Below are 25099 nucleotides of genomic sequence, written 5' to 3'. Positions count from 1 at the left end.
TGCTGACAGTTTTGGCATTTTTTTGTCCCATATGCATCAATGGAGTTGGACAAAACCTGCTTATCTTTTCCTACGAGCACAGCTTCCCTTCACTTCTTATAATCACTGCAGTATGTGAACAACTATTTCATCAGATTATCTTGACTACATGAAGGCTTTCAACTGAACTCATAAACGTCTGTAAAAAGAAACCTTATACTGAAACCTGATATTTATCTGTTTATCCATATTCTTATTAAACAAAGGCATCTGGTATCCCCCAGAGCTGAAACACAACTCCACTGAAGACCAGTGGCTCAACTTTCTCTGCTACTTCCCTAGGAAATCCTATCTATTAATAAAATAAATAAATTAGCTTGAAGTCCTCTGCCTAGTAATATAGCCTTGCTTTCATCTTTCCTATGAACAACTTTTCAGGGAACTCAGAGAGCCAGAATTTTGCCTCCATGTTTTTATCCTGGCATGCAATAAAGAGCTGTAAGATGTTGTTTTTTCAACTGTACACTGCAAATGAATATTATTAAGAGGACTGTTCCAAAAGCAGTAACAAGAACAATCTTAGTGAAATTTGATGACAATTTTCTGTTCAGTGACTGAAATGCCTTCTTCCTCCTTAGTTACTGAAAGTCAACATGAAAGAATTAAAGGACATTTAATTCACTGTAGTATTCACCAAGTATTTATCCTGCACTGATGAACATAGACAGCACCTCTCCAAACAGGAAAGTTTATGGAATTTCAAAATGTGATCAGTAAAATTCATGATGGAAAAAATCACCAGGAGCTCTTAAATGCAGAAGACACTACTTCAAACTCAGTAAATCTGCAGTCAAAACATTTTGGTGATTACCATTTTAGGGATATTTTAATGTGTCTGAACATTTGACCTACTCTTACCTTTCCTGGACATCTCTTTTGGCTGCTGCTGGAGGGGAGTTTGACTGCTACAACTCTCATACACCTTTAGCCAGAAAGTCTTCCAAAAGCCAGAAACCCATTCTGATTCAGGTTGATAATCATAATCCCCCAAAGAGTTGGCCTCCCTAGACTGAATTAGCTACATATCCCGGGCACACAGAGAAGAAACACAAGCACAAGACATGAGACTCACCTGTGCATTCATGCTGTAGTCCTTTCCCATAGTATCCTTTTTCACAGATGCACTCAAACTGGCCAGTGTGAGTGCCACATTTACAGCTCGCCATGATGTCGCAGCAGTTTTCATTTGCCTCACAGAGATACGAACAATGTGATATATCTTCTTGGATATAACTGCCAGAGGGCAGGTCTGAAATTATATCAATTTATTAACAAAAAAATCCAACCCCAATTATCCCCCCCAGTGTCACATTATGTCATTAGTGTAATATTTAAAACAAACAAACAAACAAAAAAACAGGTTCCAGGTCCAGTTCTAAACTGTAGTGATGGCAGCATGAAGAACACTTATTGACAAAAAATGTAAAAAAAAAACAACAAACATTTAAATGGTGTTCTTATTCTGCAAAAATGCTCACTGAAACCAAAGATGCAAAGATCCCAAATTTTTGCTTGGTTCCAACAGTGCCAGAAGGCAGCCTCACCCCCTGACAAAGCTGCTGAGACAGCCTATCCTTGCTGTGGTGGATGCTGTCACCAGCATCAGGAGAGCATTTGGTTATGGGATGTACAACCAGTTGGTCAAATTAAAAAAAAAAATCTTTCCTTTCATGCATTTACACAAAAAGTTAAACCTTAACTGGAATAAACAGAACAGCAGTAAAGCGTACTACTTATGTAAAAGTAGCATGCTTTTAAAAATTAAATACTGCAAATAAATGCTAGTTGGTAGTCTGATGCATGTGTTATGTCTCATTCAAGCAGGACTGGCTTACATATGAAGGTCTACTCATGTGTTCTCACTTGCTAAATTTCTTCTGCTCTTCATGAGTAGAACCTTCATTCTACTTTACAATAAAGTAGACTGAAAAAGGATAAAAGCAGAGTTCAAACTCTCTTTCCACCCCTTGCTTGTTTCAATGTTACTGAATATGTAAGGCTGTTAAAATAAACTGTCTTTACCTTTATAAACAGGGATCTGAATTATTTCTGAATAGGCTAGCTTTTGTTGGTGTGTAAAATACACACTAGGTAGTAAGGCTAGTCCTAAGATGCGTATTGGGAGCCTGACCATATTATCTTCTCCTTGTACAAAATGTAGAGTAGAATTGAAGTATGGATATACCAGGGAATAGAATTTAGGTTACATTTTGCTGATCGTTAGTCTAACTAATAGTTTATTATTTTACCTGAGGAATGGACACCTCTGCTAGAAAGACGAAATATCAAAAAAAAATGGAATCTGCACTACATGCAATGCAGTTACAAGACAGTACTGTATATTCAGCCCTGTGCTGTCTGTAGGACTTCGCAGGTTAATACCTTCGTGAAGAGCCCTGCGTGCCAGTGCTTCAAACTCAGTAAAACTGTGAAGAAGGTAACAGTGATCTTCTTTTGGATGGGAAGCCATGTCATTCAGTTCTCGGGTATTCCCCTGCCATATCCCGAAGGTGAAGATCTCCACTCCAAATTCACGCAAGGATGCTGCAATGGGTCTTGGGTCCCCACCGTTGGAATATCCATCAGTAATGAGAAATATCACCTTTGTGGAATTGCCACGCGCATGCCGCAGTATTTGCTGAAAGAGAAAATGAAATGGCACACCTCAGCAAAGCGTTAGCAGCAGTTAATCTACTTTCCTCCATGATTCAGCTCCTTTTAGTTGGTTACACAGCTGGATTAAGTCTTTGCAAGACTACTCACCATAGCAAACAACCACCTGCAAGCAGAGGCTGTGGTTAGACAACACCAAACACTGACTCACACTTCAGATGGTCAGTGTCTTCCCACTAACAGCTGTGAAATCATGACATGATCTGAATTGAGACGCTTTCACACTGGCTGATAAAAGTCACCCATGTGTTAGACAGCAACGATACTGATCAGTGTTTCAGACTGCAGTTTGAATAGATAACACGATGAAAATCTAGTCCAAGACCAAGTCCAAGAACAGAAGTTCAGATGCTACCAGCTGTCTCAGCACCATGGAAGTGATGTAGACACATACCAGCTGGCAGTGTGGTCAGTGTTATCTTTCTGTTCAGCATATGAATGCCACTTGGTTCCCAACTTGCTTATTTTGACAGACACATGAACCTCTCACCAAGCCACACCTTGAAAATGTCCTGCATACCATGGCACACCCACTCTCATTATCATGACTTTCAGTATGTGATATATGGAGAAATCTTCTGCAGTTTGTAAGGGATAACTAAGAAAAACAAATATTTTACTAAGTGTTATTTTGCTCAAAACATGCCCCCCCCCCCCCCCTCCTCCAGTGGGTCTACTAGAAATCTTGTAAGGATAAGCGTATCAATGAAAGTTGAAGACTTGGCCAAAACCAGATATAAATCTTATTCATTTTCACATGAATAACCCATGAATGGTTAAAGCTTCCACTGGAAATTTTGTCTTCCCACACATTCTCTTCCGCCCTTCCTCTACCATTTCATTGTCTAAAAAGTGAAATCCACTGAGTGTCTGGAAAGCAAAACAGTGGCTATGTTGTTCTCTTCCTACCTAAGGCAGATGAGAAAGACTGATTTCCCCAATAAGCCCAAAAGCAATTTAACAGTGTACACATCAATGGAGAACACACCACAGAGCATGTACATACACAGGTATGGGTATGAAAGAAAAGGTAGCGAGACCAAAGAGATACTGTCAGAAACAATAGTCTTGAAAACAAAGCATTTTGGATACCTCATGTGCAATGCAAAAATACATCTATACCTGATGAGGCTTCGTAAGTCTCCCTCTACGGAGGAGAGTTTTAGATACAGACAAAAACCTGGGACTGGTCAGAAACAAGTTCTTAGTCATTGACAAGCTAGTAATTAACAAATAAAAATGAAAGAATATGGGTACAACTGCTGTTAAAAAAGCTTCAAAAGAGTGAACATACACAGGTGGCTTGCTTTTCTAAATGCACCCTCAGTGTGCCCCTGCAGTTGGGTACAGAATCCTCACTACCAGCACAACTACACCAGCAAACTTAAACCTGGAGAAATAAGCAGTCCTTGAAACTGTGATTTTATCAATGGAAAGCAAAAGCCTAGAAGTGACAATAATCACTACACTGCCATACATTTAGGAGTTGAATGCCAAGTCAAAGACAACAAACAGCTATGTGGCTTAAAACAAACAAACAAAAAACAACAAACAAAACCAAACAAAAACTACACCAGTATTCTTTATTCTGTGCACACTGCTTGCTCCTAAAGGATCAAAACCCTTCCACGTGTACTTCCCGCAATGGTAACTGCTTTCCTGTTGGTGGTCAATTTTGCTTTGCTTTCAAGTGTGAGGTTACAAATATGATTTGACATATTTTAATGCCATCTTATTATGTTATGATCCACAAAATTCTAATGCCCACTTCTGACTTATTGCTAGCCTTTCCCTAACAAGCATTTGGACTGCTAGTTATTTCCACTCTAGTGTAACACGATGTTTGTACCTGTTGAGTTGTCCTTTTCTCTCTTACTGGTTTGCCAACAACATGTTAGCTCATCTCTCATGGCCTTAAAATCTGCCCGCAGCCCCTCTCACCGTGCTGCAATCCACAGATTGAAGGATCATTCCCTAATACTTCATACAAAGCACTCACAACAATACTCAAAAGTGCCTGAGTGGGCTCCTGCCCATTTCATCCTTCCAGTTTGACTGTGCACTAATGGTAATTTCTACCCACCCTATGCTTGTTCTTGGACAACAGGCGGAGCATCTCCAAAAATGCTGTGCTAATGTGTCCTGGACCAGAAACCACCCAACAGAGTTACCAGTCTTGTACTCAGCCACAGCCTGTCAGAGAGTAAGTAGATATGGGACCACCATTAGTTTCTTCCGGTGGCTGTCTGAGGCCCGAAAGCAGGTGATTCTGAAGGTGTATTCTCTCCTTTCTCTGTGAACTTAGGTAAAAGTAGGGATAAGTGATTTTCAACTTGGTAGCACGCAAATTGCCAGTTCATTTCAATAACATTCTACCATGCTATGATCGATAAAACATACCCCGTATGGTAAACCTTCCAATGATATCAACAGCACGTTCCAAAACCCACGTCGTCATATGATGAGCAGTAAGTGTATTTAAGCCACTCTTGCAAACACAAATTCCAAAAACGGGGATGAACTGAGATGATACATGTAGGACAAGGAGGAAAGTTAGGAGGAAAGGAGGAAATTTTTCACTCTGAGGTTGGTGAGGCCCAGGCACAGTTTGCCCAGAGAAGGAGTACCCCAACACTGGAAGTGCTCAAGGCCAGGCTGGATGGGGCTTTCGGCAGCCTGGTCTGGTGGGAGGTATCCCTGCCCATGGCAGGGAAATTGGAATTAAATGATCTTTAAAGTCCCTTCCAACCCAAACCATTCTATAGTTCTATCATTTTATGAAGTTTTATTACAAAATCTTAAAGTAAGACTTATAAAATGAAACTTATCCAGATTCCATTTCACACGTTAGGCCAGTCCAAAGAACCTGCAGAGATTTTACAACCTTCTCACTAAGCCAGGCCAAATTTCAGAACAATTTGATTTTGCAGTTCCTTGATTTCAGGTAGATTTTTAAAGCAAAACCAAACACATGCATGGTAAATCAAAGCACAGACCACTGGCACTGTGGTCTGAAAAACTGCCAGGTGAAGTGTTGCTGTTGGGCTTGATTTTATTACTAACTGTATGCAAAACCCAAAGTGAAACCAAATTCTCTTGCAGATACAATCCTCTGCAAACCAAACCCATTGTTCTTCATTTTCCTGTGTCGTAAGTGGAAAACAAGAATGAAGTGGAAAAGTAGAATGAAAAGAATCAGTAAGATAAGACGAAGCAAAAGACAATATGAAGACCACCAGTAAGAAAAAATACAAATGCCTCATTTCACAATGTGTTCTGAAAGAGCTGCTCTAAAACAAGCAGTGTTGCGAGCAGAGAATAATGCAGTGAAATTTATAATTAGCACTTTCAATTAACATGTTTAGTATAAACTGCTAATTTATAGTAGTACATAAGCAACTTAAACTTCTATCAACATTTTAACTATTCAGGCTGAAATTTCCCCCCCAGGATGTTTGTCTTAAGCTGTTTCAGTAAAAACATCTCTTTTTTCTGAAAACAAGATGAGAAAAAACATATGTTCCAACCATATTTACTTTTTTTTTTTCTTTTTCCCAACAGTAGCATCTCTAGACAGCATGAATTTTCAATCTGCCAATTGCATTTATAAAAATGAAGGGACTCTATCACCCTCATGGAAAAAAAAAAATGTCTCTAAGCTTGTATAAGTGGTGAAATGTGTGTAACCGGGGAAGAAACCACAACTTGCACAGGGTTAAGAGACATTCTGGAGGCTGCTAGTGCAATTCTCGGAAGATCCCACCTGCATGCAGCTTGGTCTAGCAGAGTATCATTTCAACCCACGATTATGTCATAACATGCACAGAAGGTGGAACTAAGCTCAGTCTTGGCAGGACCTGCCTTTTAATTTCAGTAATATCATTTCAGCACCATCTCCCTCCGTGCAAAGCACAAAGCTGCACAAACTGCATATGAAGGTAGCAGATGGCATTATACACAGCACCACATTTTCGGCAAGTCTTGCTCATAAGAGGTAGCAACCAAACCTCTGTATTTTCCCCAAATTGAGGGACATGTGTGTACGGCCAATAAACATGCTAGCTTGACTCCCAGTATTACAGCCAGGGCAACAGGCATCTTAGAAATGACTACTTATCTAAATTAGCAAGGATCTCTGCTCCACAAAACTACACAGCCACTCTCTGAAAATCCTGTGCTGAGTACACAAAGGTTCATAGGCTGTAAGTCCCATGAGCAATAGCTTATCAAGCCCTCTTTAAAAATGAACATTGTGGGTTACAGTAAGTGGGAAGTGTCAGGAAAAGACCATTTACTACGGGTCAAATGTTCCTTAGCTGTATGAGCCTGAGATATGGCAAGCAGCCAGTAGCTCTTCTGTCCCCCTCATCTGAAAGGGCAACCTCTTCTCTGGGGCAGCACTTCTGTCACATGCAGAGCTGGTGGGTAAGGGAGCAATGAAGCTGTGTTGATGCTACTGGAGGTACTAAAGGATTCAGGCACCAACGGATTTGAGCAGAGGAACTGAGCACAGGAACTGACAGACAGGATTGCTACATATTGACCCCAGAAATCAAAACAAATCAAAGCCACTGAATAGCTTGGCCCACAAGTCTTGCAGCTGTAACTCTAGATACATATTCCCTGCTGCATAACAGCAGAGGAAAAGAACAAGAGAAAGAAGCATTCAACATTTGAGGAAAAAAAAAAAAAAAAGAGACGTCTTTTTTTACATCATTTGTATACGACTGGTGGCCCAGATGGTGTTTTGTTTCTCCCTGAGAAAGTACAGTGGCATAAAGAGCAGGCCACCATCCAGAGCAGCTAACAATCCAAGTAGAAGTTTGTTGTCACGTCTTCTGAAAAGCCTTTGCATTATGCACAGTCACTACAAAGATGCATCACTCGCCCCCTCTCTCCAATGTCTGTGTGGCACTCCACATTTTTGCTTCCTTTAACCCTGGCTTTAACACCTTCCTCTATTCCAAAACACCTCTACTCTTTCCTCTCCAGAAAGTCCCTTTGAAACACATTTTTTTTCATACAGAAATTTCATCTGTTTTTATATTTCTGTTCACTTAACCCCTCAACTTTCAAGCACGCATGCAGTGGCTCCATGTATTTAGCCAGTTCCCATCAACTTCATGGAGCATATCAACGCAATGATGCTTTTCTTGCATGACCAGGCACTGCAGGTCTTTCATACATTGTCAGGTTTTTCAATAAATAAAGCTTAAGAGCCCACTGAACAGTACTGGGAAGTTAAAAGGATCCTGAAAACCTGCTTCTTCGGTATGAAGATCCACATCTGCTTCTGATTTTAACAACAACACTGAGCACCAGCCATAACTGAAAATAAAGTGCCGAATGACCTTCATGATTGAGAACACGGCCAACTTTGATCACTACTACAAATTAGCATTAAGGGATAAGTAAAATCAAAAGAAAACAATTAATATTCATGATGATTGCAAAATGAGGCCACTAGAAACACCTTCTCTTTGATTGTTTTAGTACCCATTTTCCTGTCTACACCTCCTTCAGAGGACAGATCAGTCAGTTTCAGCAGTCCTTCCAGATCTTAAATAAAACATTCTTTTCACATTAGCAAAAAGTTATTACCATCTGTATTGTATTCAATCTGTGCTTAGTGTGTACAAATATCTGGCAGACACACCATTTCCTTTGTGCCAATAACAGCCCTTAGAATTAGAAAACGAAGTCTTGTGCAATAAAAAGTTATCGTACAAAACCCTGCTGTAGAAAGTCACTACTCCAAGGCAAAATGAAACTCTAAAGCTACAGTCATGAACACCTCTAAACCTCCAGTTTCTGTGCTTCTAATATTAAGTTTGTAAAAGCAAATCAAAACCAAAGACTTCTTCAGTCACCTAACTGCCGCAGCAATGACAGTGTCGAGGTTCTTTGTTACCGCCTCAATTACACATTCTGCATCTAATCCATAAACATTTGATCCTGGGCCTAATCCCCATCCTTATTTGGTATTTGGCTTTTAAAGAGGATTTTAACCATACAGAATTTGCCATTAATACATCTGTCTACAGGGAAACAAACTGAAATGGGTTAATCTGTCTCACTTTACAAAACTAAGCTGTTACTAACTGATAACATCAGTCAGACCCAGGATCCTTGCCAGGAGGAGCTTGCCTTAAAAGGTTTAAGTTGGAACCTAGCTCTCACAATCACATTATCCAAGATTAATCACAAAAACCACGCTGCTCCTTGTACACCGTGCAGGGAATAACCTACGTCAGGTCTACAAAGGGAATGTTATCTGTTGTCGGACAGGAAGAACCATCGCTGTGCCTCAGAAGTGAAGCAGAAAGCCCCTTATCACAAAGCCATTTATCTCTGCTGTACCAATAGACCACTTACATTGCATTTGTTTTCACCCTAGGAATTACAGAGAAGCCACAAACCAAAGGATGAGAGTTCAACAGGACTAGATGATTATTTTTCTCAAAGGATCACTTATTTACTCTAAAATACAAAAATTCCCATTTAAAAATATTACTAACTATATATAATACAACGTAATCACCATACTAAAATATACTAAAATAAGAAAAGTACTCTTTACTACAAAAAAAAACAAAAAAAAACAAAAAAAAAACAACACACAACTGTACAGATTTGACCTATAATTCCAAATACAAAAATGTCTTAATTTCTTAGGGATGGGTTCAGAAAAGGAGCTGTGTATCATTCACAAAGGGAAATGGTAAACCTAAACCCTTCTGTGACTCTCACCATGTTTCAAGATTCCTTTTCTTTCATTTTTCCTGCAAGAAGAAAGTCCAAGCCCAGCAGGAAATTTTATCTAAATGAATATTCTGAAAGTAAAAAAAAATCACTACCATGATTGACCCTAGTTTTTGATGGATCTGAGGCATCTCATCACAGAATCCTAAAGAATCCCAAGTTGGTCATGTCACAGGAGTAATGCAGACCTAGGTGGCAACATAAATATTGTCCCCTAAATCATGATACAGATATTGTTCCTCTACACCTCCTGCGCCCCCTCTCTAAAAGAGCAAACATCTCATTTCACCAGCATCTCTTTAGGTCACTGGACGCTGCTACTTCCATTGCTCTGCTCAGTCAAATCTTATCCTCCCTTTAGCTTTCGTTACTTCTTTCAGGAGAGGCACTAAAAAAATCTGTAGTTAGAGATTTTGCTTCCCAATTGTACCTTTTGCCACCTTCTTCTGCACTGCTACACAAGCTCTAGAGAATAAGCTTTTACCTCCATTTAAAAAATTATCAGAAAAGGTTTTCTGGAATATTTGTCTAGCAGGAACTGCATCCAGAGTTTAGGGAAAATACATAACTATATGGTGAATCTGGATATTTAAATAGTGCTAAAACTAATAGGCTGATGAAGGAAACAAACAGCCAAAACAAAAAAAAAGTTATTTAAATGCAGAGATTTTGTGCTGGTCTAGTCTTGCACTTCAATGTTTTTTCCTTCAGTGAAACAATATACTAGAGCTATCAATTATTTTCTTATGATTCTTTTAGGCCATAATTGATGGGTCATCAAAATAATGTGTGTAATCTATGCATGCATTTTTTGTCTTTCCTATCCTTTTTCAGCCTGTCTTTAACTTTCACCTTTTCTTTATGCACTGGGTCACTCTCATGGCATGCGGTCATCTTTCCTTCATCCTTTAAACTTCTCCAGCTTAAACGTGTTGTTTGAGTATCTGAGAATGTATTTTGTAATCTCTCGTCAATAACACACTGCAAGAATCTCAACAAAGTAAGTGGTGATCTTAAACAGATCTTTGTAAAAAAAAAAATCTAGTATTTCTTACCCACAGTACCTAACTCCCCAGCATCTCTAAGTAACTGGCAGGGTATGAAGTCTGCAAGTCTCACAATAGTTCTTCTTAGAAGTAGCAGTAGGTGCAAACAACAGGCAACAGGCACAAAATGAAATACAGGAAATTCCACTAAAACAGTGGAAAACAGTATTTTTACTCTAAAGGTGATCACACAGGTTTCTCAGAAGCATTGTAAGTTCTCCATCCTTGGACGTATTCAAAACCTAAATGGACACAGTCCCGAGTAACCTGATTTCATCTTTGTGTAAAGACTATTTCTTTCCCCTACCATCCAAACAAAACCGAAAACCACAACCCACAAACCATCACTGCTTGTGCAATCACAGGAGCCACCACATGCAGTTTTTGACCTAGGTTCAGCTCTACACAAGCGCTGGGACTGTTAGGTCTGATGACCTGGACATCTGGGTGGCTTGCAGCTTTGAGCTCCAAACTGTAGCAAACACAATACACCTGTTCTCCAGGAGACAGTAACTAACAGACCTGAGTTTCATTTGAAAAATGTAGATTTTCTAATGTTCTTTGTCTTTCAGCAATTGTCATCATTAATATAACCAAGATGTTACTTGATTTCTCTGGTATGCTCCAGTCTTTTGCCGGTAATTAAAAAAAGGGACTCCAAAATATTTTAATGAATACATAATTAATCTTTGTGTATTTTCAGACAAGTATTCATACCACTATTGACTGGTGCATCTGCCAAATACTTTTTTGAGTTTGTCTTAAACATTAATTTCTCTAAAAATGCAGCAAAGAAGCTGAACAGAATAACTAATACCAAGAGGACAAACACATTTCATGACCTATCCTATCTACTGCCAGCTGTCACTGCTTAATTATCTTCTGAATTTTTGCTCCAGGACTGCTGGAATCAAGCAACATGCACACAGTTATCACTGGTAAGAGCTGTCTCAGCCCAACGGGGTGTGTGGGAGTATTCGATAGAGAAACAAGACAGACAGCTAGACATCCTGCTTCACTGTTTATACTGTGCCTGCTCAGCAAATCAGCACAGACCCGCATGTTAAGGGTTTTTATAGGCTGCCTGTCAGATTCATGGAGGTTCTTCATCCTCTCGGCTGAAGTTACCAGGTGAGACTGGGAAGCAGTCTAATTTTAACATCAGCTTTTGTTTTGAATTGTGTTCACTTCATAGAGAAGTAGTTCAAAAACTTGACTAGGGTCCTGGTCCCATAAAAAGCCTACGCTTGAGAATTTTAGCACTCCAGTCTTGGTGTACTGGGTCTTACCCCTGGTCTTTCTAGCAAGACAGCCCCTGGGAAGCAGAAAGACCAGACAATAACAGCAGCAAATAGTAATTATGTCCAACCTCATCTCTCTGTTAACAGAACATCTTTCAGATTTTCTCAAGGACATGCTTCATGTGAGCAGAAGGTTGCTGTTGCTATTAAAGAGCAACGCTGCTTTTAGTTTCTGCAGCTAGGACAGTCAGAGAATTCCGAGACACGAGCTTTCTTCTGTCCTGCTTGTAAAATCTATCTTCCAAGTACCAGTAACAAGTGGAACTAGAGGAGAGAGGCTAAAAATGTGCCACAGAACATGCAAAATGTATTACAAACAGAATATTAATGCGGAGGTTCATGTCAGGAAGTACTGCTACAAATGATGTATTTTGCTAGAAAGACCTCTTGTAAGGCTGGGAAACGTATTATAAATAAAACAACTTTTTTTTTCCCCTTGACCTCTTCAAAATTATAATGTCTTTCCTATCCTAGGAACAAATCACTTAGTAATGTTTCTGGTTTGGCTGTGTCTCTGGAGAAAAGCACATAGTAAAACTAATTTCTCTGTGAAGCTGCTAACTCTAAACGAGTGAGGATCAGAGGGTACTGAGTATCAGGCCACTCCAGCAAAGTCTCTGAGAGAAAAGGACAGAAAATGGTTTTCTCAGGAAAAGTAACCTACTCTTGAAACGTTTATGGAAAGATAATCCAGACGCTATAGCAATGAAAGGTTTATTTAATTGCCCTGTTACTTCTGCTGTTGTATTAATGAGACTTGTGCCAATTCCTGCAGCAGTATCTCATGTGTGTTACCTTTCTTCCACCTGTTCATGGTGTTGCACCAGGCAATGGCTAGAGGCTGTAAACAATGAGTCTGCCTTTTAAGGGAGTCTTGTCTTAGCAGACAAGCAACACAGTGGGTGTTGGCACACCTCTCTTTGCATTCCTAAACCTCCTCACTTACCTAGAGGGTTGACACAACACACTTCAGGAAAGCCGCTGTACACTGTGCAGTGCAGGTCCTTCCAGACAGGGACATCCACCTCAATTCTTAGAAGTTATGACAAATGTTAAATGTGTCCTGATCACAAGACATTGTACGCTTGGAGTTAGATCAGCTTCTGCAGCGAATCCAGCTGAAGCAGGTCCATGATCACAAGGCAAGAAACAAATACCTAGTAACGTGGGTTTCTGCTCTGTTGGTGCCCAACTCCCTGGTGGTACTGACCCAGCAGCAAGAGAGAACACCCTTCTTCGTGCTGAAATGAGCACATTCTCCTACGGTTGCCCACTTTTTTAAGGAAGTGGTAGTTTTTTGACTTTGTCTTTTTATGCTTAGTACATAATAACTCAAGAGCATCAACAAGACTAGCATAAAACAACACTGGTGGAATAGGTAAAAATGAAAGGGTCTCTCACAGAAACGAAAAGCAGACTTCAGATTAATAATATGCACCACTTCAGCAAAATCCATGTCATTACTAAAACATACTGCCTGTTTGCACAGTTCCCTGAGACCTCTCTTAAACACCATAACCGTTTCTCTGCTTCTGAAAGGATCCAAGTGCAAGCAATCCCCTACTCAAAGCAGATGATAAAGTCACAAAGCATCAGCTCATCATTCACCTCTACCCTATGCAGCACCACCAAGAGGCACACTTCAGAAATCGAAGTCACAAAGCACTCTATGCAGCTAAAGGAGTGATGAAGTGATATACCCATAAAGGTCTTTTCCGCCTTAAAACTCTATGAAGGACACTCAGGAAACACAGTCAACTGGAAACTAGTAAAAACTGATGTGTTTTCCATGGATTTTCATGAAGCCTATGACTTAAGACTAAGTATCACTTGGCTTCAAAGTTTTTCTTTCTGCTGTCTATAACCACAAACATCTTTGAGTACCACTGCCCAGACTCATAGCAGTGCACCAAGAAAAAACCAAACAATATTCCACAATGAGCATCTCAAAATCAAAGAAAAAGGGGACTCCAAATTCTTTTGTGGACTGGTGTGCCATTCTCAGAGAAAGCTGTGTAAGCAAATTTCTAGGCCAAGAGCTGTGCAGAAGTGTAAGGGTAGATGGAAACTTTCATACTTTCAGGCCAGGTTCTGGTAACAATTTATGTATTTCTAACATTTTGCACTGCTATTACTTACCCTCTAATACTTTCATTAACTTGCAATACTTGCATGCATTGGTGGAGTATATTCAAAGCCACAAAAACTGTGATTTGGAAGGGCAAGCAGTTCAAAGGATTAAAGAGAACTGGTAAGTGACTTGCACGCTGTGATATACAATTCCTTGAAAAGCAGTGAAGAATAGAAGAATGATCACTAGTATTTTTTGCTGTGGATCAGAATGAACAAGTTTACTGCTTTTAGGGATAGTGGAGATGGAAGATCATGGAGAATAAGGGAGAGGAAGCAGGTTATTTACATCAGTTCAGAGTCTGGAGTTACATGGTCTATACATGCAGTTGCCTGTATACCCAACGGAGAGGGAGATGCTGGAATAAAGAGCTTCAGATAGAAATGCTGTATGGAGGTGCTGCTGGTGGGAATGACCCTGCGGCCTCTGAAATGTCTCTGCCGGGATGTCAGACTCCCAGGCTTGAGTCTGTGCTATAAATCAGGCTGCCTCTCTTCTGTGTCTCACACCAATCAACTCACTCCACCTTGTCAAACTGACGAGGCAAAAGCATAGGTAGCAGTATCCTTCAGTGCTTCTTCAAGACACATTAACATTTTAAAAACAAATTACACTTAAAGGGAAGATAATAAATGTCTAGCCTGCTAAATACCAGACTTGCAAACCACACGTTTCTGGTTACACAGAAGCAAAACTCAGTTCTGGGAGCAGAAACAGACCAATTTCTGACAAGTAGGTTTCCACCAGGTAACTCCACTTAGCTTCATAAATGATGTTAAACGTTGAACTTTTTGCCAGTCCTGGCCAGTAAGGCAGAGAGAAATGTAATTATTTCATAAATTTCTAAGGTAGGCCCATTTCAGGCTAGGCCCACAGACAATGAACAGTGTGCAGATGTGTGTCCTGGCTCTGACCCCGCTGTATTAATCTTGTGAGCAAAACCTACGCAAGACTGCAGTGTGGAGGACAAGTACTTTTCACAAACACCACAATGATTAAAAATGGTGATTTAGAGCTGACTGTAATGCTGGCTGACAGGATCTCCACTCCCAGTTTGCTCAGTAATTGTTAACAACCAGCTCAGCAATTTCAAAGGTGGCCACAGAGGTAAACCAGGTTGACTTCTGTATTTTTTACCATAACTTTTAACTCCACGGCTGTACTGGGACTCACAGAGGCCCACTGCTGTAAAACAGTCTGTCAGCTCCATCTGACCAAAGCCACCCTCTGATCTCCTGCTCTCTCATTATCATCTGCTGATTATGAAGAGGTCACTGGAATAAAAACCCATATGTACATTTTTTGTGAACTGACAACTTACATGACTCTAAATGCAATTCTTCTCAATGAGATGATATTTTTTCCACATAAATATATACATATATATATACATATATATATATATATATATATATATATATATATATACATACCAGTTACAAGGTAAGACTTTTTGTTTTCCAGTTCCTCTTGATTCAACAATTTTTAATTTCAAAATGAGATATTGAACCTGAAAATGCATTGAAATTGTAGGCCAACTGTTCTTAGTGGGTAACAATGCTGCATCTTGTGCTCTTGTGCTTCTGACATATAGAAGAAACAAACCAACCATTACATATTTAAACAAGAATTAAATAAGCATTAAATTTGTTTATCTTAAATTGATATGTGCTTACATTCTTTTGAGGGTCATTTTTTTTCATGTTTGTTAATTGGATGATAACAGAACGCCAAATCTGTGATACTGGTTGGCTGTTTGTCATGCTCCCTTGAGATCACGTTAGATACAAAAGCCAGATTTTATTTTTAAAGACCAGATGCAGTCAGAAATAGAAAATGTGCCACTTGAGTCTGTAGGTGTTGTGGCAGACCTTCCACTTACATATATTACTGACTTCAATGGTGCATAACTGAACTACAAAAGCAAAATGCCCAACTTTTTAACGTAACAATTGTCACGACACAGCAACAAGAGCCTTTCTCAGCTACTACTGCCCAGCTGCTTAGAACAATTAACTTGTCTACTTAGGGATGGCTATGGGCATGTAACCTCTGACTTCAGCTCAAGAGCACTGCAGCTTACAACTTCGAAGTCCAGTTTTGAAGAATTGCCATCTTACTTACATCAGAAGACAGAACACGTCCTGTCTTCTTAGAAGAAGCTATTACTATTTTGTCAAAAGGCTGCTACACAGAGTAGTTTAAATCATTTTTATTAAATCTTTTTTTAGCCCATAATAACCAGTGCAGCTTCAGGCCGTATGAATTGTCCAGCTATAAAGCCAGAGCCCTTTTTTTTCAGCTAGCATGCATGTAACTGTGACTATGGTTAGCTTCTTGGACACTGGGGACATACCATTAAGTTCCTGCTCCAGTATGATGGTCCCATTTCTATTTCATGATTGACCTGGGAAGAAACACTTGCATGTAATCATGCAGGGTGTTGAGATTTTGGATAGGGAGTGTTGGGTACCTACATGTGTGAAATTCAGCACTTCACACTGAAGGGAGCTCTTTGGGCTTTAGATTTATCCCTTCAACAGCAGCACGACCACTTCCTCAAGCCTGCCTGCTTGTACTTTCTTCATTTCTGCTTCAGCTATTTCCTCACTGTCGCAACAGCCCTGCAGCGTTCCAGAATGCAGAAAGCAATCTGCTTAACATCTGCTGCAAGTGGTTTGTGCTGTCCCATCAACTCACGACGAGAAAAACTGGAGCCAAAAGAGTTTTGAATGAGTGAGTTTAGTTTCTTCCCCTTCCTTACACTATTTCTGGTTACATACACATTACAGGAAGGAGTGCCTCTAAGTTCATACCTCTAAATAACTGCTTTAACAGATATTTTGTTATGCTAAGTATGTTTTATAACTCAACATTTGTTCTTCTTAAAAATGCACAGTCTATACAAATAAGAAAATGAGTCTCAAGCCACATGTATTGATGCCCTTTGAAGGAAGTTTTGTTGATCTTAAAACTGAACTTTGAATGACTTCATGCCAGAAGTCTTTCTCCGTTTTCATATTAACTACTTTAGATATCACACAAGACATATACATAGGGCAAGCCACATTTATTTGATTGCATAGATGATAATGTTGAATACATTTTCAGTCTTTATCAAGCTACAGCTTTCAGCCATAAGGTGAGGACTGCAGCATCTTACATTTCACAGTCAGTGCTAACATCTTGGGAATGCAAGACGTAGAAAAATGTACCTCCAACAAAGCTGTTATTTACTCCAACTGCTTGAAGCAGATCCTGTGTTATATCAAAGTAGATGCTCTCTCATCATTTAGTTTTAGAAGCAGCATACAGGGGTTTTGACTGATTCTTGCCAAAGGTACAGATTCAGTACCCAGCTTCCTGCTGTTCCTTCTTCTCCTGCTGTATATGCTAACAAAGTTAAAACCACAAACCTCTTATCTGTAAATATGAAGTCAGTAGCCAGATAAGAAGAAAAATATACAGTATCTGGAAGGTTAGCCTGGAGGCCACTGCACTTTATGAGCTAGTAGGAAGGTGTAAGAGTATTGCTTCCTACAGATGTAGAAAACTAAATTTAAAGAATAAAATTATATTCAAAAACATTCTAGTGTGCGTGCAGATGAACACAACACTGATAATGGCTAAGTAAAACTCACCTTGAAATGTTATTAAACCAGTCAGAATCCAAGCCTGAAGAAGTTGCCTTCACAGGGGAACTTTAACCAGCAAGCACAACAAACATACCATCAAATTCTTGCAATCTGAAGCTAACGTAAGATGTCTGTGGTACACGTAATTGCAATCGATCAACCTCTTGGATGAACTAAAGATAGGACTGTCGTGGTTTAACCCGGCCGGCAGCTAAACACCACGCAGCCGTTCGCTCACCCTCCCCCCTCCCTCTCTGGGACGGGGGAGAGAAATGGAAAGTGAAGCCCGTGAGTTGAGATAAAGACAGTTTAATAAGACAGGAAAATAATAATAACAAAAATAATAATAACAATAATAATAATAATAATACAATGGTGATAATAGGAAAGTAATAATAATATGTACAAACAAGTGATGCACAATGCAATTGCTCACCACTCGCTGACCGATGCCCAGCCTAACCCTGAGCAGTCCGGCCCCCTCCCCCCGGCTAGCCACCCCTATATATTGTTTAGCATGACGTCAAATGGTATGGAATACCCCTTTGGCTAGTTTGGGTCACCTGTCCTGGGTCTGTCCCCTCCCAACTCTTACTGCACCCCCAGCCTGCCCGTTGGCAGGACAGAGCAAAAGGCTGAGATGTCCATGGCTTAGTATAAGCACTGCTCTGCAACAATTAAAGCATCGGGGTGTTATCAGCACTCTTCTCATCCTAAGCGAAAACACAGCATTCCACCAGCTACTAGGAAGAAAATTAATTCTGTTCTAACTGAAACCAGGACAAGGACAAAATAGATCGTTTTTTTTCCCAAACCTGCAATTAAATCCTGTCTCTGGAGCTCTGTAAAAAAGACCATGGCAACAGGAACTCTGACACCTTGATCATTGAGAAAAGGAACACAAATACCAGGCTTTCTTACATCAGTAAACGTATCTGATACTTGCTAGCTCAAGTGTGACACGAAATCCCAAACAGGGTCGCAAAACTAAACACTGATAGTAGCTGCTGTCTGTTGTGGTACAAAGACACATTTTCTATGTACCTTATACGATTTGTCTTTAATCTGCTCGGTAGGCATTTTGTTGAAGTTCGGTCCACACGAAAGCATGGACAGCTCTGACAAAATGCAGAAGCTCTTCAGTAAACTTCTCTGAAAAGCACCTCTAAAGAGGATACAAACTTCAGAGCCAAGGAGAACCCCCTTATTTTTTGGAAGAAGATGGACACTGAATGAACGTGCAACATTTGGTGAAACCGAGTAGCTCTGCATTCAGGGGATGTTAAGTGAAGAGTGTTGCTGCCACGGGTTCTGTTACAGTAAATATTAAGTATATCGTGCTCCTCTTCATCTACTACATCCCACTCCCAGGTCTGCCACTGACCGGCCTGATGACCTTACAGAATTCATTTATCCCTCTCTGTGCCTCATTCTTCCATAAAACTGTCACGGACTTGAGCAACTCACTTTGACACCTACCCATGGAGAGTAAGTGCCAGGATTATAGCAGTGATGCATTTTCTTAGTTTTCTGTTACTACGACACTTAACTATTTGTTAGAGTTTGCCATGCTTTGCAGATGCTTTTGGTTTTGGAAAACAAGCAGAGAATTCTGGTTAGAAGCAGAAGAAACCCCACATTAAAGTATAAGAATAAAAATGTGACATTTTAGGAAAGTGAAAGAAAAAAATAGTATCAATTTTAACAAAAGACAGTTAGAAACAAAGGACAGCAGTATAAGAGTCCATAGGGAACACCAACTTTGTAATACTTAAAATACTTCCCTAAATTTATTCCAGCAGTGGTATTTTAAACAGAACAGCCATTCTCTGAAGAGTCCTAGAAAGGACAGTATTCCCCGAAGCTGCAATTTGTCTCACATGAAGACGACACACTGAACAAAACCACAGGACAGCATCTTCAACCAAAAGTCAGCAAACCATACAAAATTTAACCGTGTTACTCTATTTCAATTCTCTCTGCCATCGTGTGAATGTTCTTCTTCCCGTGTTCTCCTGGGACCACAGTGTAAAATGACAGCGACACTGTGGTATCCGCAAGGCTTAGCTGTGCTCATAAAAATAAATTGTAGGTTTCTGAACTTTTGTTTGTTTCATTTCAAAGGTGTAATTAGTCAAGACCACATGCCCAAGAAAGCAGCATTTCCTTATGTTTTGTTTGTAGCAGCATTTTTAACTTTTATAATTAACTTTTTCCACACAGCATCCCTGAGATGGATACGCATCAAATCTTGACTGCAGAATGGAAGATCACAGAAAAAGAACACAGGAATGTCTTTTCCTAAAGCACGTTTTCCACGTGTAACTCAGGGCACACTGGAAAATGGTTTTCCTGTCTGCTGCCAAATGTGAAGAAGAGAATAATCGTTTCCAGCTTCATAAACCCAACGCTGATGGACATCTTGCAGCCTCGCTCACTAGCTACAAATGAGTGCCTAAGATGTTTCAAGATAAATACAACTGATGATCAGCTACAGCTCACTACCTACCAGAAATTACACATAAAAATACAAAAAAAAAAAAAAAAAAAAAAAAAGGACTTGCTTGGGAATGCTCTTGCACACAGAGGATAAATGGCCAGGATCAGCACAGTTTACCCTCATAAAAAAGCTTCCAGAGCAGACTAGCTGTCCACCAGAGTCTACTGGGAATCCTCCCCAGCGTGCGCAAGTGCCAGCACATGCCCAGGAGCTGCCCTGACCACATTTGTGCCGTGGGACTGAGTAACAACTTAACACCACAGACGGTGCCGTTCCAGCGCCTGGAAACGTTCCTGGGCATGCTTCTATTTATTGGTAGGCGACACACAGCCTGAGGGCACCTATGTCAGTCACTAGCAAGTGAAACAGTCACCTGGTGACAGTATGTAGACATCCCTGCCTGCTGACAGCTATCGGGGAACCGGGTCCCACTGCCAAGCAGGGAGGCAGATGCCAGACTTGCCTCGTATGTACCTCTGTCACTTCTGAAACTATGTCCACACTCCTTCAAAGAGCGCATTTCATGCGTTTATTTGCAACTGCAACCAAGAACAGAGGACCTGCAAGTGCAGGCAGCATGGAATAATGGTGACAAGTTGCCCTGACCAGACTACACCATGTCCCACGCCACCACGTAGCTCCACAAACCTCGACACCACACCACATGCAGGATCACACGTCACCACAGCATGGGGGACCACACATTACCACCACTGCAGGGAGGACCATACTCCACACCACCACCACATGGAGCATCATACCCCACACCACCACCATCACCACACACAGGACCACACGCCACCACCACCATCAATACATGCAGGACACACACCACCACCAGAAGGAAGATCTTACCCTACATCACCACCACAGGGAAGACCCCACACCACTCCACCACCACCACATGCAGGACTGCACCCCACAGCATCACCACCACCACATGCAGGACCACTCCCTACACCACCACCAGCAGAAGGAGGACCCTACCCCACACCACCACCATAGGGAACGCCATACTTCGGAGCACCACCACCACATGCAGGACCACACTCCCCCAAGAACACAAGCACAGAAAGGACCACGCTCTGCCAGTACCACCACGGGGATGATCACACCCCACACCACCACCACTGCAGGGAAGATCACATCCCACACCACCACCACATGGAAGACCACACTTCGGAGCACCACCACCACCCGCAGGACCACACTCACACCACACCCAAGCCCCACCACGGGCACAACCCCACTCCGGACCCCCAGCACGGCCAGACGCCGGCTCCCCACCACCACCCCCAGCCCCACCAGCATCCTCCCCCGGGCGCTCACCGCCGCCTGCTGGAAGGCGCCCTTGGTGTAGGTGCCGCCGCCGCGGTAGGCGATGCCGGGGATCTCTCTCCCCAGCAGGGCGCACTTGTGCTGCTGGGGCCGGCGCCGGGAGATGTAGTCCACGCGGGGCGCCACGTTGCTGCGCGAGGAGAAGGTGACGATGGCGACACGCGTGGCGGCGGGCACGACGGGGAAATCGGACAGCAGCTTCTTGACGAAGCGCAGCTCGCTGGCGAAATTGGCCGGCCCCACGCTCGACGACTCGTCCACCAGGAACACCAGCTCCAAACGCCCGCTCCGCGCCCGCAGGCGCCGCACCTGGCGCTTGAAGGCACGGCCCAGGCGCTCCACGCGGCTCCCCGTCGTGTCGGGCAGCGCTGCTGCTGCTGCTCCTACTGCTGCTGCTCCTACTGCTGGAGGGGCTGCCAGAGCCGGCGAGGCGAAGGTGGGCACCCGGGGGCTCTGCGGCAGCGCCAGCGCCAGCCCCCCCAGGCAGCACAGGGCCAGCAGCGGCCACATGGCGAACGCCGGAGGCTCGGGCGGCGGAGGGCGGCCGGGCGCCCCCTCGTCGCCACACCTCCTCGCAGGGCGGCCCCCAGCAGGTACCCGCGCCCCTTTAATCCCCCCCGCCCCCGTGGCCTCCCTCCCCGGACCGCCCCGGACCGCCCCGATGGGTGCCGGGGGTGGGGGGGGACACGGGACGGGGCGGTGGGTGTGGGTGTGTTTTGGGGGGGGGGTCCCTAGTGAGCGTGCAGCTCACTAGGAGACCCCCCCCCTGCACAGCCCCGGGGCCCCCCGCCCACGATGGGGGCACGGGGTTTGTGGGGAAATGCTCTTGTCCGGGTTTTTCCTTGCTCGGTGTTTTTCCTCCCCTTGCTCACGTTCCTGTCATTCCCTCTGCTTTTTGCTTAACTTCTCTTGCCACTTTAACGCTGTCGCGGGTTCCGCAGGAGCAGCGGCACGTTTGCGAGCCAAACCCCCCACCTTTAAACTTAATTGAAATTTTCCGCCTCTCTTCCGCCGACGGAACACCCAAATATCGCTCCTTTTGGCTTCCCCCAGCGCCCAAATTCCCCTGCAAAACGGCAAGACGCCGCGCGAGAGGAGGCACCCTGCGTTTTCGGGAGGGAAACGATGCGATCGATGCGCGGGGTCCAGCACGGGGCTGGGTGTGCGTGGCGGTCACCCCGAGTGCCTCGCAAGGACGGCTTTCCGAGGTGCGCTTTTGCCACATAGTGCTCGAAGAGGAGATAGCAATCAGGCGCTACTGCAGGGGCGTGCGGAGAGGAGTTTTGGTCCGGAAGGGTGTGCAGGTGATGGAGTGGATCAGTAAAACTTACTTACTTACTTATTTACTTACTTATTTATTTATTTTGACAGTGAAACGAGGCTGCAGCATCACGCCTGGGCTGCTCTGCCGTGCCCCTGCTGTAACAGGCAACCTTCCTGTTCTTCAAGGGGGGCAGATGGAAGTTGCTACGACCACCGAAACCCTGCCACAAATGGCTTTACTCCGTTGCTCTTTGGAGGATGAAAGAGATGTCGTCCCAGTTGCATTCAGCGTGGTCTGAGTAGCACCAGCAGCATGCCTTAAAACACTCTTCAACTAAATTATACTGGGCTAGAGACCGTGTCAGTCTCTGTGCAGCCCAGAACGGAGGACAGAAAAGTATAGCCAAGAAGAGGAGGTGAAAGTGGAGGGAAAGTGTGGTTTCCACAAGGTGCTCCTAACTAAAGTAGATGATTGCAGTTGTCACGTGTTCCTGTTAGTCCTGAGTGTTCAGGTCATAATCAAGAAGTAATTTTCTCTAGGCCAATTTAGTTTGTTGGCAAGGTAACTGTCGGTTCCCTTGTTTTCCCCATGTTTTTGTAACACTAATCAGATTCAGATTTATAATGCACTGTGGGACTCAGAAGCAAAGGAAAGGAGGATGAATTGGAAACATGGTTAGCAAAGGAAGAATGATTCATGTTGATGGTCAGTTTTCATATGCACCTCCTGTACTGCCAGCAGGACAGACCACAGTCGGGAACGACCGAGTGTGAAAACACAGCAGTTCATTTCAATCTCATCAGTCTCATTGGAACTGACACCTCCCTCCCCCAAATAACAGGGCAATTATAAATTAGCCCTTGATACACAGTTTGTGAAAATGCATATTCTCCTTGGTCGCAGGGGTCCTGCAATCACTCTGTACAGAAGCCCTTACTGCTTCACCTGAAAGCTGTATTTGCTGTATAAGATGCCCTTATGAATAAGGGTAGCAAAGTGAAGTCATCAGTTCAAGATGTAAACATATTTGTCACACAGTCAGTTCAGAGTAGAAAATGAGTAAACAGGTGAAAAAAAGCTAAGCTCTGATGGGATGCAAGTGTCAGACCCTCTCATGGTACTGATATGAAGCAAAATCCAGGAAAATTGAAGTGGTAAGGGAAAATTTCCTTTAGATACATGGATAATTTGCTTGCCAAAGACTTCAGAAAGAATCAGTGACCTGTAGCCTGTGTAAAACTTTCCTCTTGTGTTCTCCCTTGTGTACGGCACAGGTAACTCCCTTTAAAATCATTGGGATTCTACCTTGTTACGCAGAGAGCAGACACTGAATAAATATGTGATACTGTGAAACACCAGCATCTGTAATAAACATGATCTAACTGTATGGGGGAAAGACTGAGGATGCAGCGTCCAAAGTATCCCAGCGCGTTCCTATCGTGATTTGAACTGAGAGAACAAGGGACTGATTTCTTGAATAAACTGAATTTTGCAAAGCTTGGATTCCACCTCCGATATCCTCAGGAAAGTATTTTGTCCAAGGGGTTGTGCTTGTAAGAGAAAAGGTCATCTTACAGATGATGGAGGAGGGTGTGCGTGTGTAAGCAGCAAGAATTCTGTTCACTCTTATGTTCAGTAAGCTTTTCTGAAAGCACCATTTCCAGTGGAAATCTCTGTTGTAATGAAATTGCTTTCTCCAAGCCTGCCTGCCAGTTCTTTACAAATCCTTTCCATGTTGATACGCTTAAGCTCGCTGCTTTTGATGGTCTTTTCCCTGTTGTATTCATGCATATTATTTGTGCTTTGGTTCATGCTGATCTGTAGCAGATGGGGAAGTGGAGAGCAGAAGGAGTTTTTCCCACTTCGAGCATCCCTGAAGGTCAGAATATCTGCCTTGGGTTTCTCTGCCTGAACAGATAACGCAGGTTTCGTGTTGCTTCTGGTGACAACGTGCACGAGAAGGTGGTGTTGGGCTGTGACTCTGTTCTATTACAAAACAGCAGGTAACGAGAAAAATGCTAGATCTTGTTATTAAAGTGCCCTTGCCATGTGGCAAAGGAGGGCTGACTGTTCCGGACAAGGCAAGTTTAAGAGCTGAACTTCAACTACTTTTTACAATCACATTCCTGAATCTCTTTAATTGTCTTAATAAAATCCACAGACTTCATGAATTCCAGTAATTCTTTGCTGTCTCCCCACAAGATCATATGGTCATTTAACACCACCCTGCTTACTAAACAAAAGGGAAGTCTTTACCCCCAGTTAAAAGCCCTTCTGCAAACAAACAGTCTGAGGACTGCTGTCCTTTAGCCAAATAGCTTTTTGGTTGAATTACTCAATGAAACATGGCCAAGCATCTTTCCAAATATGGAGAAAGAAAGCATTATATTCCTCCCCCTTCACGTTCCCC

The 25099-nt window shown here is 42.5% G+C and overlaps 1 protein-coding gene and 1 long non-coding RNA gene across 4 annotated transcripts in view; one reads left to right on the top strand and one right to left on the bottom strand.

Annotated features, from left to right (window-relative positions):
- Positions 1-21935, bottom strand: part of SVEP1 (sushi, von Willebrand factor type A, EGF and pentraxin domain containing 1) — a 126241-nt gene extending 104306 nt beyond the window's left edge. For both annotated transcript variants that reach the window (XM_068667827.1, XM_068667826.1), the window contains exons 1-3: positions 21417-21935; positions 2422-2677; positions 1112-1288 (exon numbers count right to left, since the gene is read on the bottom strand). In XM_068667827.1, the coding sequence (XP_068523928.1) occupies positions 1112-1288; positions 2422-2677; positions 21417-21935 (952 nt within the window). The remainder of the gene's footprint in view (positions 1-1111; positions 1289-2421; positions 2678-21416) is intronic.
- On the top strand, positions 21879-24860 carry LOC137848603 (uncharacterized). Of its 2 annotated transcripts, none has more exons than XR_011091447.1 (2): positions 21879-22018; positions 22797-24860. It is a non-coding gene; the product is annotated as an uncharacterized lncRNA (long non-coding RNA). The 2 variants fall into 2 exon arrangements; XR_011091446.1 differs by lacking the exon at positions 21879-22018 and adding an exon at positions 22176-22633.
- The last annotated feature ends 239 nt before the right edge of the window (positions 24861-25099 follow it).

The sequence above is a fragment of the Anas acuta genome, chromosome Z (genome assembly GCF_963932015.1).
Source record: "Anas acuta chromosome Z, bAnaAcu1.1, whole genome shotgun sequence".
Classification (NCBI taxonomy): domain Eukaryota; kingdom Metazoa; phylum Chordata; class Aves; order Anseriformes; family Anatidae; genus Anas; species Anas acuta.
Note: the sequence above shows the minus strand (reverse complement) of the source record. Positions and strands in the feature narration are given on the sequence as shown.